The sequence below is a fragment of the Oncorhynchus nerka genome, linkage group LG23 (assembly GCF_034236695.1).
Source record: "Oncorhynchus nerka isolate Pitt River linkage group LG23, Oner_Uvic_2.0, whole genome shotgun sequence".
Taxonomy (NCBI): Eukaryota; Metazoa; Chordata; class Actinopteri; order Salmoniformes; family Salmonidae; genus Oncorhynchus; species Oncorhynchus nerka.
The window spans coordinates 46,832,383-46,849,223 of NC_088418.1; the positions used below are offsets into that span (position 1 = coordinate 46,832,383).

A 16,841-nucleotide genomic window follows, 5' to 3' on the forward strand; every position below is an offset into this window, starting at 1 on the left:
ATGATCCCATCTGTAGTGAACTGAAGACGTAAACACTCCTCGGCCCACACCTTGCTATTGATCTTGCACAAAATGCTCAAATAATCAACCATGCAGGAAGGAAACTCAAAGGCATGCTAAGAAACTAGTCCCGACCAGTACAGACCGAGGTAGTTAACAGTGCCCTTCAACACGTGTCCTTTTCCCAAGACGACCATTCCTTTGGGCTGTTTTTACTGGTCATTTACCAATCAAAGTCCATTTAGCGTAGTCCTTGTGCTGTACGAAGCACTGCACGGGATTCCCATCGGATTCCCATGGTTGCCGATTCTGTATGATCTAATCAAAGACCTTAGTTCTCCAGGACTACGGTGTGGACTCTTTAGCAGGCGTGTTGGTATTGTGTACTCAATATCGACAAGTAATGCCTTTATAATTGCATTGGCCATTTCAGCGAAGCCCCTCTATGCACAAACAACTTTTATCTGGATGAGTAAGTCACAAACTGATAGTCCCCTCTCTCTCTCTCACACACACACACACACACACACGTCCTTAACAGCCGAACCCTTTGAAACTGCCAGGTAAATCCCTACATAGTGGAGACAATACTCTTCCACTGAGAACAACACACACTAAAAATGTAACTTCACTCATTCTGTAATGAAAAAAAAAGAGAGAGCACTTGAAGCTGTCAGGTAAATCCCCATAAGCCAGGAGCACAGCAAAGTTGATATAGAAAATAAGACGGATAAAAAGCAGATCAATTATTCAGAGGTTCTTTTGAAAATTCCCTCCTCTCTGAAACGCCGGATCTCAGTGCACCGTCGAATTGCTCCAGCTTTCTTATCCCAGGGAGATTTAGCACAGAGAGAAAAACACCAAGGGCTTCTCTCGAGTTGTGTGCTATTCAAAATGTGCCCGAGGCAAGGTTAAATTAAAACCTGCCTTCCCTCGCTAATTCATTTTTAGCACCCATGGAACACTTTTCAATGTCGCATGTTTAGCATCCAAATAACGAGGCTAAACTGTTCTGCAGAGTTAGACCACAGTTTGAATGATGTATTGTTCAAATGTATGGGTGTTATGTTAACATTTAAATATAATTTACAGTCTTGCCTTCGAGCTATTAGCTCAGTTAGAATGAAGCTATTTTCACTTATACACAGGATGTCTAGTTTTTGCATCCGCAAAAAAGGTTTTGTACATAATGATTAAACCCTTCCCCCGACCCTGCTGAGACAGTTTTTCAGTCCATGAATGAAACACAGCTTCCTTCCTGCTAGTGAAAGCTGAATGTGAGGATGATTGACAAGCCCATTGAGGGTTGGACTGACAACCCATTCTCCTGGGTTCCAGAACGGAGGCACGTTAATCGCTCCTCCGGTACCCCGATACGTGTTCTCTCTTCCGAGAAGTCTTCAGGATTAGAGGAAATTCATTTCTGACACGATTAAACACTGTCAAATTACCAGCCTCAGACACAATTACTGTATTACTGCGTCTATCTGATCCGGTGGAGGGTACTCCTCTTGGCGGTGATGTGACGTTATGAAGAGTGCCATCATCCCGGCCCACCCCACCCCACCTAGCAGACTAAAGAGGAGACATTCATTAGATGTGTTCGGTTTTAAAGGAATATTTCCCCCATGCGCCGCACATCGTCTTACCTGATCACGCACCAGTTCCTCATAAACAATTACATCATCATGAGCGCCCACAGTAGGTGACTATCGTTGAATTTGTGTGGGAATGACTTTGATGACACGAAGCTGATCCTGAATCATGTAACGTTAGAGTACACAGAAGATCACTATAACAACTGAGCAAACATGGCTGGACACATGTACTGTACAGTGCAACTATTATAGAAGGACCTATCGATGGATTGTTTTTAAACAGGTTAGAGCTGGGAATGATTTAAAGGTATGTTTTATTACACAGGGCAGTTTATTGAGCATGTAAATGTTTTACCGTAGGTGTAGATATGCATTACTCATTATTACATTATTACTTATTAGACTTCTACACTCACTAAAACACCATTTTTTGTGACATTTATAACAATAATTTGCTGTTCCAACATTCAAAGCTGTAAATGTGTATTAGCTACATTTTGTTAAAAACACAATATTTACAATAATAGTAATACACAAAGGTAGTATATTTGGCATACGTACAACAATCTCATCATTATATAATTTACAATTTCTCAAGTACTGATTCATGTGAACATTTGATGGAGAATTTTTTTTGCAACAAATTAAAAAGTAAATTAACCATAGAAAAGTGAAACATACCCAAGTTAATTGTGAAAACCGTTGTACTGAATTAAGTGATCAATATTTCGTGCAATTAAAAAAAAGAAGCTTTTTATTACAAAAACAGTGTTGTCTTCTCTTCATAAAACACTGACAGGAAACCACCTGACGTGAAGACTGCCTAGACATCGTAGGACTCGATACCAGTACACTCTGTCCACCATGTACTGTATGTCAAACACAGAGAGAACACCTCAAACTAACTCGGCTGTACTGTACAAGCGTGACTATACAATGAAAAGTTGAAAAGGTTTTCGAAAAAGATTCAAAAAAAATAATAGAACGGCAGCCCTCGTGTGTGTGTGTGTGTGTGTGTGTGTGTGTGTGTGTGTACGAGTTGCTGGCAATTCACTGAGCGGCAAATAGAGGACATCTTTTCTACAATACATACTGCACTTCAAATGCCCATTGTGGTCAGGGGTTAACATTTTAAGAGTTGGAGTCCTTGGTAATGTAACCACTGCTAACGTAGTCAATCTCATTTGTGCTAATATCATATAACCATTCGTTACTTGTAACAGTTGCCATTTTTATATCCCCCCCACAATGACTTTTCATCTTAATAACTGGATTTGTCTCAAAAGTCAGTTGTTTTCATTGTGGGCTAGTACAAGATCAGCTTGTCTAGTCAATGGAGTGTTTCCAGGTTCAGGATTCCTACTTTGCCATTACAGCATACATACAGTACATCGTCCTTTGGCACAATACTTGGTAAACCCCAAAGATCCACCACCACCACCACATACATACTACACTTCATGCAGGAGGGTTAGGGTGTGTCCACATCTCTGGTCCCCTCTGACAGTAATGGCCTCCAGTTTATTTACTTAGAACGACATACAATTTAGTGGCACATGTCAAATGCAAGAACTATGTGCATTGGCCAAAGGGGATTTCAAAGACGGAAGGAGCTCTTTATGTCTTAGAGTAGAGTTTGAAGAACCCTCACGAAGGGGGTGTATTTCTGAGTGACTTGTTACGACCACAAATTCTCCATTCCTACGAGAAAGGGATGTTCTATTACCGACCAAGAATAAAACCGGGGCACTGATTTTAGCTTTACAGTACTTTTCAAATGGTCATGACAATGAAACAAAATGGCCAAATAGGTCAATCTCTGCTTCCTGTTTCCGGTACCACGTGGATGTATGTGAACACACCCTCAGCTACTACCATAAACTGAAATGCATATGCATGAGGCCTCTAGCACCAGTCAGCCATATAGAAAAGTACAGTGTACTTCAAAAACGTGCAAGACTCATGGATAGAAGACTCTTTCCAATACTTAAGGCAAAACACTTCTTATATATAACCAATATATACATATTGGGACTATTACATCTATCAAAAATCTAAAAATCAATGCCTAAGTTTGTTGTGTTCATTTCTCTTCTGATAAACGTAGCAATTTACTGCGTGGAACCTACTGTACTGGAGCTAAAAGTGCGGAATGACAACGTCAGTCAATGCAAAGCCCTTTCGAAAAAAATATCTTCATAATGAGACAGACTCAAGAGTCGTGAGTCTGTCTTGGGCAGAGCCTGGGATTACCAAACTGAAGAGAAGACAGTGTTAAAAAGTGCAAAACGCGCCAGTGGTGTCACCCATCAACCCACTAGGGTTGTAGGTCCTCACCCAGCCTATAGCTGGGAGACCTTCCTGGGGAGAGGTCTGGGTCTGGGGACGTGGGGCACCCCGTCGGCCCTGCGAGGGTCCGATGCTGGGACCAGCTTCATGCTGCTAGTGCGTTGCTGGTGGGGCTTGGGTGGCAGGGCCGGGGGATCCACACTGGGAGGGATGGAGAGACTGTGGGGCAGGGGAACCGGCCGACGAGGGTTGGTGCGCTCGTACACGCTGTAGGGCGGCGGCGTCTTGTTCTCGCGGCGGATGAGCTCGTCCGAGCCCGAGGAGACCGAGTTGGGCATGGTGGGCCCCTGGTGGGCGGGGTGGTCTCCAGTGGTTGCCTCGTTGCCCGACGCCTCGGACACACTGCAGCGACTCATGGAGGAGATGCCGCTGCTATAGCTACCAGAGAGGACGGGCGAGTTGGACACCAGTCCAGCCGACTGGCACTCAGTGGGTGAGGGCGTGAAGGCTGGCAATGAACTCTATGGAGAGACAGAAACAGAGAGACCATCAGAGGACCAATCAGAAACGGAGAACCAACCACCATAGCTCAAACAGAGGGTACCAATCTCCTTAAGACTGCACACGTGTCCTTCACAGCCTAATGAGGTATAGCATAAAGGAACAATAAAGCCTATGAAGCGTAATCATAAAGACACCAGACAAAGTGACAGTGCCACACTGCTTTTCCCCCCTCATCATATGTCAGTGTGTACTGAGACGGAGAAACACAACATGCGGCAGTCCCATCGTGAGCAATCTAATACGTTGTCAAAATGTTTTCGGAGAAATGACATGGAAATACTGTTATATCTTGTTACACTTAATTGGATTCAGTGGAGAGGACAATTGATCTGTTATGTACGCTACAGTACGTCAGTGTGACGAGCATTTAGCTTCAGTCTTGTTGAGAGAAGTTGCGTGAATATAACTTCCCTCAGCGAGACTGAAGCTAAATGCTCGTTGATATGTTCACATTCCCCACATATCTCAAAGGCCTAGAGCGCTGAGCTGCCCCTCACAGTACAATCAAAGAAGACCCCACAGCAGACCGCCAACAGGCCCCATTATCTCACACACGCCCGCACGCACACACGGCGTTGTATTTGTGCTGCTGTTTGTGCCTCACTTACAAAAAACTGCCAGTGCAAAGAACCGTATTTGATTTTCTAACAAAAAACAAGACTTCATCAATGCAGGTTTGTAAAAGCCTGTTAAAATGTCACTCCTTCTAAACTGCCTAGACACATGCAGACTGGTGCTAGATAATAAATGGCTCATTAGCAGAGTTATCTGACAGGCGAGAGCCAATGTGGATGAGAACATGAGACGACTTAGAGGGGGAAGATAATTCAACTGTGGTTCAATACTGCCTGACAACCAACAGAGAAACCATACAGCACACAGACATTCAAAGTACTGCCTGACAACCAACAGGGAAACCATACAGCACACAGACATTCAAAGTACTGCCTGACAACCAACAGAGAAACCATACAGCACACAGACATTCAAAGTACTGTCAGAACACTCAACAGCATTAACAGAAGAACAGAAAGAGATGCACATTCACACACCATAGACACACACACACAGGCAGGCAGGTATTGTCAGGCACGCATGCATGCACACACACACACAGGCAGGTATTGTCAGGCACGCACGCACACACACACATTAGCGCTGACCCCATTTAGTCGTCTGGCCAATTGTTTGGACGATAGGATGTTGGTCGACCGAGTTTTCTTTAGTCAAGTAGCCACAATTTTTAACAAATATTTTCATGGTGCAAGATGATTCCCTATGTTGCGATGTGCATAACAGCAAAATGAACATATTGGAGTTGCGGTGGATGACGCAGTAGCAGAGACGAGGAGACAGCCCTTGCCTTAGCCTAACTGTATAAGAAGTGAGGAGAGAGGAAACCCCAACTTAATTAGGTCTATAGCCTAACTGTTAAATGTCTTTAGAAATCATCCATATATATATATTTTTTTTAAGTCCTCACTGTCAACTACCTTTAATTTGTGTAAGTATTTGTATGAACATAACACGATTCAACAACTGAGACATAAACTGAACAAGTTCCACAGACATGTGACTGACAGAAATGTAATAATGTGTCCCTGAACAAAGGGGGGGGGGGTCAATAGCAAAAGTAAAAGTCAGTATCTGGTGTGGCCACCAGCTGCATTAAGTACTGCAGTGCATCTCCTCCTCATGGACTGCACCAGATTTGCCAGTTCTTGCTGTGAGATGTTACCCCACTCTTCCACCAAGGCACCTGCAAGTTCCCAGACATTTCTGGGGGGAAATGACCCTAGCCCGCAACCTCTGATCCAACAGGTCCCAGACGTGTTCAATGGGATTGAGATCCGGGCTCTTCGCTGACCATGGAAGAACACTGACATTCCTGTCTTGTAGGAAATCACTCACAGAACGAACAGTATGGCTGGTGGCATTGTCATGCTGGAGGGTCATGTCAGGATGAGCCTGCAGGAAGGGTACAACATGAGGGAGGAGGATGTCTTCCCTGTAACGCACAACTTTGAGATTGCCCGCAATGACAACAAGCTCAGTCCGATGATGCTGTGACACACCGCCCCAGACCATGATGGACCCTCCACCTCCAAATCGATCCTGCTCCAGAGTACAGGCCTCGGTGTAATGCTCATTACTTCGATGATCAACGCAAATCCGACCATCACCCCTGGTGAGACAAAACCGAGACTCGTCAGTGAAGAGCACTTTTTGCCAGTCCTGTCTGGTTCAGGGACAGTAGGTTTGTGCCCATAGGCAACGTTGTTGCCGGTGATGTCTGGTGAGGACCTGCCTTTACAACAGGCCTACAAGCCCTCAGTCCAGACCCTCTCAGCCTATTGCAGACAGTCACTGATGGAGGGATGTGCGTTCCTGGTATAACTCGGGCAGTTGTTGTTGCCATGCTGTATCTGTCCCGCAAGTGTGATGTTTGGATGTACCGAACCTATGCAGGTGTTGTTACACGTGGTCTGCCACGGCGAGGACTTAGGCGTCTCACAGTACGGACATTGCAATTTATTGCCCTGGCCACATCTGCAGTCCTCATGTCTCCTTGCAGCATGCCTAAGGCATGTTCACGCAGATGAGGAGGCACTCTGGGCATTTTCTTTTGGTGTTTTTCAGTAGAAAGGCCTCTTTATTGTCCTAAGTTTTCATAACTGTGACCTTAATTGCCTACCGTCTGTAAGCTGTTAGTATCTGTGGAACGCTGCATGTTCATTAATTGTTTATGGTTCATTGAACAATAATGGGAAACAGCGTTTAAACCCTTTACAATGAAGATCTGTGAAGTTATTTGGATTTTTACTAATCATCTTTGAAAGACAGGGTCTTGAAAAAGAAATGTTTCTTTTTTTTGCTGAGTTTCTATCTACAGATATAAGACAGATCTCGCTTCTGTTGCCTGTTTGAGTGTTCGTTTAATAGCCTACTGATTCCGTGAGCACCAAGCGTCATGCAACGGCGAAATGTTGGATAAAGCAATTTCACAGATTCGCCTGTTTTTAATCTTTGCTATGGTGCAATAAAGGCCTGTAAAAAATATTTTAGAACAGACTGGTATTACTTGGAATGTATTATTTTGTGTTGTTTACACTGTTCCAAACAGGCAGAAAAAATATATTGTAATCTAACAGTACCTGTTTGTCAATAGGCTACCGTGTCTATCAATCAACCCTTCGTTCGTTCACATACTCACGCAATGCTTGCTCCTATACCCTCCCTTTTCTTGATCTCCCGTAGTATCCACAACTAAGTCAAATGTCTTCAACAGATCTGACTTCCTGTTTCCCTCCTGAGCAACCAGTAAACATTTGCACATTTGGAGTTTCTTTTTCACGTCTTCCGCATCCATTTTGCTGTCACGTATTGTGTTCGGAGTTTGTTATAACCAATTTATTGATGTGATTATGATAGGCTATATGTCAGACCCTGTTGGCCTCATGCATGAGATGCTAACATGTTTCACGTAAAAACAGGATGAAGGAATATGTCATGTTTAACCTCTTAAGGTATAGGGGGAAAGGGCCTCCCGGGTGGCGCAGTGGTAAAGGCAGCTGTACTGCAGCGCCAGCTGTGCCATCAGAGACTCTGGGTTCGCGCCCAGGCTCTGTCGTATCCGGCCGCGACCGGGAGGTCCGTGGGGCGACGCACAATTGGCCTAGCGTCGTCCGGGTTAGGGAGGATTTGGCCGGTAGGGATATCCTTGTCTCATCGCGCACCAGCGACTCCTGTGGCAGGCCGGGCGCAGTGCGCGCTAACCAAGGTTGCCAGGTGCACAGTGTTTCCTCTGACACATTGGTGCGGCTGGCTTCCGGGTTGGATGGTGCTGTGTTAAGAAGTAGTGCGGCTTAGTTGGGTATCGGAGGACGCATGACTTTCAACCTTCGTCTCTCCCGAGCCCGTACGGGAGTTGTAGCGATGAGACAAGATAGTAGCTACTAAAACAATTGGATACCACGAAATTGGGGAGAAAAAAAAGGTATAGGGGGCAGCATTTTCACTTTTGGATAAATAGCGTGCCCAATTTCAACTTCCTGCTACTCATGCCAGGAATTTAAGTTATGCATATTATTAGTAGATGTGGATAGAAAACACTCTGAAGTTTCTAAAACTGTTTGAATCATGTCTGAGTATTACAGAACTTATGTAGCAGGCAAAACCCAGAGGACTAACTGTTCAGAATTATTTTATTTTTTTGCCTCTGACTGTTCCCTGAGTTGTCATTGCCAAGTTCCTACCGCTTCCACTGGATGTCACCTGTCTATGGAATTTGGTTGAGGTTGTTCATTTGTGCAACGAAGAAGAAGCACATCCAGGAACAACGTTACACTATTGAGAGTTGCGCAAGCATGGTTTGTTTACTTCCTGTATTGAAAACAGATTGCCCCGTCTACAATTTGATTGATTATTAACGTTTAAAAATACCTAAAGTTGTATTACAAAAAGTAGTTTGAAATATTTAAGCAAAGTTTATAGGCAACTTTTGAAATATTTTGTAGTAATGTTGCGTTTTTTGGAAGCTGTTTTTTTCTGGATCAAACACGTCAAATAAATGGACATTTGGATATATATGGACGGAATTAATCTAACAAAAGGACCAATTCTGATATTTATGGGACATATTGGAGTGCCAACAAAAGAAGCTCGTCAAAGGTAATACATGTTTTATATTTTATTTCAGCGTTTTGTGTAGCGCCTGCAGGGTTGAAATATGCTACTCTCTTTGTTGACATTGTGCTATCATCAGATAATAGCTTCTTATGCTTTCGCCGAAAAGCTTTTTAAAATCTGACATGTTGGCTGGATTCACAACGAGTGTAGCTTTAATTGAGTATCTTACATGTGTGATTTAATAAAAGTTCGATTTTTATATCATTTTTTAAAAATTTGCCGCGCTGCATTTGACCTGTTTTTTCCCCCCAAGTGGGACGCAACCGTCCCCTATACCATAAATAGTTAAATAAATTAGGAAATTCAGTAACAGAACTTTTCAGTCAGAAACAAGAAAAAAACGAAATGGCTGACATGATGTTACAGCTTCAGCATGTACAGCGCAATAAACACTTGTTGTGCTGTGGAGCCTTTTCTCTGCAGTAGGGGGAGGAGAAAGAGACAACAGGAGCCAGTTACACAGGCACTCGCTGTCATTTTTTTAACACAATATGACCATGGGGGGCTCTTTCTTGAGTCATTTGTGTGTCTTAATTATTTAATCAAACATGGTGCTTGAAGCATCAGACAAGCTCGGTGCATTTCTAGTTAATGTTATTCAAACACATAGGGTGTGTCTATCTATATATGGAAAAATACGTTTAAACATTTTGACCAATCAATTGGTCAAAAGAAGATATACCAATATTTTATTTTTAGCTGGGGACAGCCCTAACAGACACTACATACACAAAAGTATGTGTACAGTGGATTCGTCTATTTCAGCCACACCTGTTGCTGACAGGTGTATAAAATGTAGCACACAGCCATGCAATCTCCATAGACAAACAATGGCAGTAGAATGGCCTTACTGAAGAGCTGAGTGACTTTCAACGTGGCACCGTCATAGGATGCCACCTTTCCAACAAGTTTTAAAAAATGTTGCTAGAGCTGCCCTGGTCAAATGAAAGTGCTGTTATTGTAAAGTGGAAACGTCTAGGAGCAACAATGGCTAAGTCTTGAAGTGAAAAAAGTGGCAAAAAAAACCGTCTGTCCTCGTTTGCAACACTCAATACCGAGTTCCAAACTGCCTCTGGAAGCAACATCAGCACAATAACTTTTCGTCAGGAGCTTCATGAAGTGGGTTTCCATGGCCGAGTAGCCGCACACAAGCCTAAGATCACCACGCGTAATCCCAAGCATCAGCTGGAGTGGTGTAAAGCTTCCCAGAAGAGTAGAGGCTGTTATAGCAGCAAAGGGGGGACCGACTCCATATTAAATGCCCATGATCTTGGAATGAGATGTCCGACACGCAGGGGTCCACATACTTTTGATCATGCAGTGTACATACAAAGTTCCCTGGGCCTCAACACCATATCTTCACCAGCAGCCAGCCCACAACCCATGAAGGATTCTAGCAAAGGTACAGGCCAGTTGTTCCATAAAATATTGAGAGAACTATAAATACATGTAGTTGTACCAGGTTCAGGAATATATAATGAAGAGGCTCTTCCTCTGGGTACATCAAGAGGGAGCTGGAGTTTTTTTTTATGGTGTTAAGAATGAACAAAAATTCAGGCGAGAGGACCAGACTTGAATGCAACACTTGTTGCCTTGAACACAGCTCCCTAGCAACTCAGCAAGCATCAGCTGCTACTCAGACTCCTCTCTGTTCTGCAGTGCATGTTGCGTGGTGTTGCTAGCCTTTTGAAGTCTTGCATTGCTCCTTCTCTACCTTCTATCTAATATCTTTTAGGTTCTTCCAAGGATCTCCTAGGAGTGATTGCCATCACCACAGCAGCCTGTCTACCACGGCCTGGCGATGATGTCTGCCTGAGACTCAAAGCCAAACCCTACAGAGTCCACACCTTGGATCCTTCATCTGCAACCCTGGACTTCATCCGGTCCATTCTTATTCCCCTCCTGAATCATCATTCTAACATCCATTCCATTTCCTCAATAAATATTGTAAACCCATGTTAATGCCTGGTATAAATATTTTCAGTTTACTATGGGCACGCACTTCCTCCAAAGGGGGCAGTATTCAGCCCCGTCTCCAAGAGGTTAAACTCGTTAAATTGTGTGTGTGTGTGTGTGTGAGTGTGAGTGGTTTAGTGGTGAGAAGATGCTGTTTAGCTGGGCTGGCTGCCCACTGTACTGCCAACCCGGATCAGTGTCATCTGTCACAGCCCAGTAACCACACACTCAAAGATGGACACATACGTGCAAAAATACATACACCACGTACCACATACAAGCACGCATGTACAGTGGGGAGAACAAGTACAGTGGGGCAAAAAAGTATTTAGTCAGCCACCAATTGTGCAAGTTCTCCCACTTAAAAATATGAGAGACCTGTAATTTTCATCATAGGTACACTTCAACTATGACAGACAAAATGGATTTTCACACACTCTATTGCTGGTATTTTGGCCCATTCCTCCATGCAGATCTCCTCTAGAGCAGTGATGTTTTGGGGCTGTTGCTGGGCAACACTGACTTTTAACTCCCTCCAAAGATTTTCTATGGGGTTGAGATCTGGAGACTGGCTAGGCCACTCCAGGACCTTGAAATGCTTCTTACGAATCCACTCCTTCATTGCCCGGGCAGTGTGTTTGGGATCATTGTCATGCTGAAAGACCCAGCCACGTTTCATATTCAATGCCCTTGCTGATGGAAGGAGGTTTTCACTCAAAATCTCACGATACATGGCCCCAGTCATTCTTCCTTTACACGGATCAGTCGTCCTGGTCCCTTTGCAGAAAAACAGCCCCAAAGCATGATGTTTCCACCTCCATGCTTCACAGTAGGTATGGTGTTATTTGGATGCAACTCAGCATTCTTTGTCCTCCAAACACGACGAGTTGAGTTTTTACCAAAAAGTTATATTTTGGTTTCATCTGACCATATGACATTCTCCCAATCTTCTTCTGGATCATCCAAATGCTCTCTAGCAAACTTCAGACGGGCCTGGACATGCACTGGCTTAAGCAGGGGGACACGTCTGGCACTGCAGGATTTGAGTCCCTGGTGGCGTAGTGTGTTACTGATGGTAGGCTTTGTTACTTTGGTCCCAGATCTCTGCAGGTCATTCACTAGGCCCCCCCCCCGTGTAGTTCTGGAATTTTTGCTCACCATTCTTGTGATCATTTTGACCCCACGGGGTGAGATCTTGCGTGGAGCCCCAGATCGAGGGAGATTATCAGTGGTCTTGTATGTCTTCCAATTCCTAATAATTGCTCCCACAGTTGATTTCTTCAAACCAAGCTGCTTACCTATTGCAGATTCAGTCTTCCCAGCCTGGTGCAAGTCTACAATTTTGTTTCTGGTGTCCTTTGAAAGCTCTTTGGTCTTGGCCATAGTGGAGTTTGGAGTGTGACTGTTTGAGGTTGTGGACAGGTGTCTTTTATACTGATAACAAGTTGAAACAGGTGCCAGTAATACAGGTAACGAGTGGAGGACAGAGGAGCCTCTTAAAGAAGAAGTTACAGGTCTGTGAGAGCCAGAAATCTTGCTTGTTTGTAGGTGACCAAATGCTTATTTTCCACCATAATTTGGAAATAAATTCATAAAAAATCCTACAATGTGATTTTCTGGATTTTTTTTCTCATTTTGTCTGTCATAGTTGAAGTGTACCTATGATGAAAATTACTCTCATCTTTTTAAGTGGGAGAAGTTGCACAATTGGGGGCTGACTAAATACTTTTTTGCCCCACTGTATTTGATACACTGCCGATTTTGCAGGTTTTCCTACTTACAAAGCATGTAGAGGTCTGTATTTTTTTTTATCATAGGTACACTTCAACTGTGAGAGACGGAATCTAAAACAAAAATCCAGAAAAATCACATTGTATGATTTTTAAGTAATTAATTAGCATTTTATTGCATGACATAAGTATTTGATCACCTACCAACCAGTAAGAATTCCAACTCTCACAGACCTGTTAGTTTTTCTTTAAGAAGCCCTCCTGTTCTCCACTCATTACCTGTATTCAGTGCACCTGTTTGAACTCGTTACCTGTATAAAAGACACCTGTCCACACACTCAATCAAACAGACTCCAACCTCTCCACAATGGCCAAGACCAGAGAGCTGTGTAAGGACATCAGGGATAAAACTGTAGACCTGCACAAGGCTGGGATGGGCTACAGGACAATAGGCAAGCTGCTTGGTGAGGCAACAACTGTTGGCGCAATTATTAGAAAATGGAAGAAGTTCAAGAGGACGGTCAATCACCCTTGGTCTGGGGCTCCATGCAAGATCTCACCTCGTGGGGCATCAATGATCATGAGGAAGGTCAGGGATCAGCCCAGAACAACATGGCAGGACGGGGTCAATGACCTGAAGAAAGCTGGGACCACAGTCTCAAAGAAAACCATTAGTAACACACTACGCCGTCATGGATTAAAATCCTGCAGCGCACGCAAGATCCCCCTGCTCAAGCCAGCGCATGTCCAGGCCCATCTGAAGTTTGCCAATGACCGTCTGGATGATCAAGAGGAGGAATGGGAGAAGGTAATGTGGTCTGATGAGAAAAAAATAGATCTTTTTGGTATAAACTCCACTCGCCGTGTTTGGAGGAAGAAGAAGGATGAGTACAACCCCAAGAAAACCATCCCAACCGTGAAGCATGGAGGTGGAAACATCATTCTTTGGGGATGCTTTTCTGCAAAGGGGACAGGACGACTGCACCGTATTGAGGGGAGGATGGATGGGGCCATGTATCGTGAGATCTTGGCCAACTACCTCCTACCCTCAGTAAGAGCATTGAAGATGGGTCGTGGCTGGGTCTTCCAGCATGACAACAACTCGAAACACACAGCCAGGGCAACTAAGGAGTGGCTCCGTAAGAAGCATCTCAAGGTCCTGGAGTGGCCTAGCCAGTCTCCAGACCTGAACCCAATAGAAAGTCTTTGGAGGGAGCTGAAAGTCCGTATTGCTCAGCGACAGCCCCGAAACCTGAAGGATCTGGAGAAGGTCTGTATGGAGGAGTGGGCCAAAATCCCTGCTGAAGTGTGTGCAAACCTGGTCAACAACTACAGGAAACGTATGATATATATAATTGCAAACAAAGGTTTCTGTACCAAATATTAAGTTCTGCTTTTCTGATGTATCAAATACTTATGTCATGCAATAAAATGCAAATTAATTACTTAAAAATCATACAATGTGATATTCTGGATTTTCTCACAGTTGAAGTGTACCTATGATAAAAAATGACAGACCTCTACATGCTTTGTAAGTAGGAAAACCTGCAAAATCGGCAGTGTATCAAATTCTCCCCACTGTATGTACGCAAACCCACACACATTCAGACAAGCATGCACGCAAACAGGATCAAATGAGTCATCTACTGCTGGAATGAAGGACTCTGGGTTCTGATCCCATGCTGTCCTCTTGACCCTATTTGTTGTGCACAGTCCACTCAGATTAGCATCAGACATACACCAGAGGGCACATACAGTTGAAGTCGGAAGTTTACATACACCTTAGCCAAATACAGTTAAACTCAGTTTTTCACAAATCCTGACATTTAATCCTAGTAAAAATTCCCTGTATAAGGTCAGTTAGGATCACCACTTTATTTTAAGATTGTGAAATGTCAGAATAATAGTAGAGAGAATGATTTATTTCATTATTTCTTTCATCACATTCCCAGTGGGTCAGAAGTTTACATACACTATTAGTATTTGGTAGCATTGCCTTTAAATTGTTTCACTTGGGTCAAACGTTTTGGGTAGCCTTCCACAAGCATCCCACAATAACTTGGGTGAATTTTGGCCCAATCCTCCTGACAGAGCTGGTGTAACTGAGTCAGGTTTGTAGGCCTCCTTGCTCGCACATGCTTTTTCAGTACTAATCACACATTTTCTATAGGATTGAGGTCAGGGCTTTGTGATGGCCACTCCAATACCTTGACTATGTTGTCCTTAAGCCATTTTGCCACAACTTTAGAAGAATGCTTGGAGTCATTGTCCATTTGGAAGTCCCATTTGCAACCAAGCTTTAACTTCCTGACTGATGTCTTGAGATGTTCCTTCAATAAATTCACGTACTTTTCCTCTTCATAATGCCATCTATTTGGTGAAGTGTACCAGTCCCTCCTGCAGCAAAGCACCCCCAAAACATGATGCTGCCAGCCATGTGCTTCACGGATGGGATTGTGTTCTTCAGCTTGCAAGCCTCCTCCATTCCTCCAAACATAACGATGGTCATTATGGCCAAACAGTTATATTTTTGTTTCGTCAGACCAGAGGACATTTCGCCAAAAAGTACAATCTTTGTCCCCATGTGCAGTTGCAAACCATAGTCTGGCTTTTTTATGGCGGTTTTGGAGCAGTGACTTCTTCCTTGCTGAGCGGCCTTTCAGGTTATGTCGATATAGGACTCGTTTTACTGTGGATATAGATACTTTTGTACCCGTTTCCTCCAGCATCTTCACAAGGCCTTTGCTGTTGTTCTGGGATTGATTTGCACTTTTCGCACCAAACTACAATCATCTCTAGGAGACAGAACGCGTCTCCTTCCTGAGCGGTATGACGGCTGCGTGGTCCCATGGTGTTTATACTTGCAAACTATTGTTTGTACAGATAAATGTGGTACCTTCAGGCATTTGGAAATTGCTCCCAAGGATGAACCAGACTTGTGGAGGTCTACAATTTTTAACCTGAGGTCTTGGCTGAATTCTTTTGATTTTCCCATGATGTCAAGAAAAGAGGCACTGAGTTTAAAGGTAGGCCTTGAAATACATCCACAGGTACACCTCCAATTGACTCAAATTATGTAAATTAGCCTATCAGAAGCTTCTAAAGCCAAGACATCCTTTTCTGGAATTTTCCAAGCTGTTTAAAGGCACAGTCAACTTAGTGTATGTCAACTTCTGACCCACTGGAATTGTGATACAATGAATTTTAAGGGAAATAATCTGTCTGTAAACAATTGTTGGAAAAATGACTTGCGTCATGCACAAAATAGATGTCCTAACCGACTTGCCAAAACTACAGTTTGTTAACAAGAAATGTACAGTGGGTGAAAAACAAGTTTTAATGACTCCAACCTAAGTGTATGTAAACTTCAACTGTAAATGCAACCACACACACACACAATACCAACCTTTTGTGGAGATCTGGACGTTGGGACCGGGGACTGCGACCTTATGGTCTTGGCTGAAGAGCCTGTTGACAGTCAACCAGAGAGAAACAGAGAAAAGAGGGCACGTTTAAATCCTGCCACCATTTTGGACCAGTCAACTTAAGGACACTGGAGTGAGTCCTCCACAGCTGAGGGCTTCGGCATCTATGAATCAAATAAATCGCACAACCGCGGGTCCTTAGTCAACACTAAGCTGTTTATACATCCAACAGCTGCTATGCTGCTCTTTGGAGGGCAAAACACTCAATTCAACGCCACAACAGGGGGATAAGTCTGCTCTAGTGAATCACAAAATAAATATATAGCTCAAAAAATATAATAACATAGAAGTGGGAGTTGTGTGCACTGCGTGTGTGTATGTTTGTGTGTGTGTGCACTGTGTGTATATGTTGGTGTATGTGTGCGCTGCATGTGTCTGTTTGCGTGTGTGTAGGCTTGCTGTTGTGGGATCGAATGAACCCCTGAATGAGAAGGCTCATCTATACAAGCTTATAGTATAGTTGAGTCTAACTGGTTACAGTTATTATATATAGTTACGATTATAGAGTAGCAGGCGGCATAGCAGAGGAA

General features: G+C 43.6%; 1 protein-coding gene across 3 annotated transcripts in view; it reads right to left on the minus strand.

Moving 5' to 3' along the window:
• Window positions 1–1,895: 1,895 nt before the first annotated feature.
• The window catches only part of LOC115106945 (dedicator of cytokinesis protein 4-like), a 159,970-nt gene continuing 145,024 nt past the window's right edge, over window positions 1,896–16,841 (minus strand). For all 3 annotated transcript variants that reach the window (XM_065008176.1, XM_029630202.2, XM_029630201.2), the window contains 2 exons: window positions 16,233–16,294; window positions 1,896–4,408 (listed from right to left, as the gene is read on the minus strand). In XM_065008176.1, the coding sequence (XP_064864248.1) occupies window positions 3,941–4,408; window positions 16,233–16,294 (530 nt within the window). In that variant the 3' untranslated portion in view covers window positions 1,896–3,940. The remainder of the gene's footprint in view (window positions 4,409–16,232; window positions 16,295–16,841) is intronic.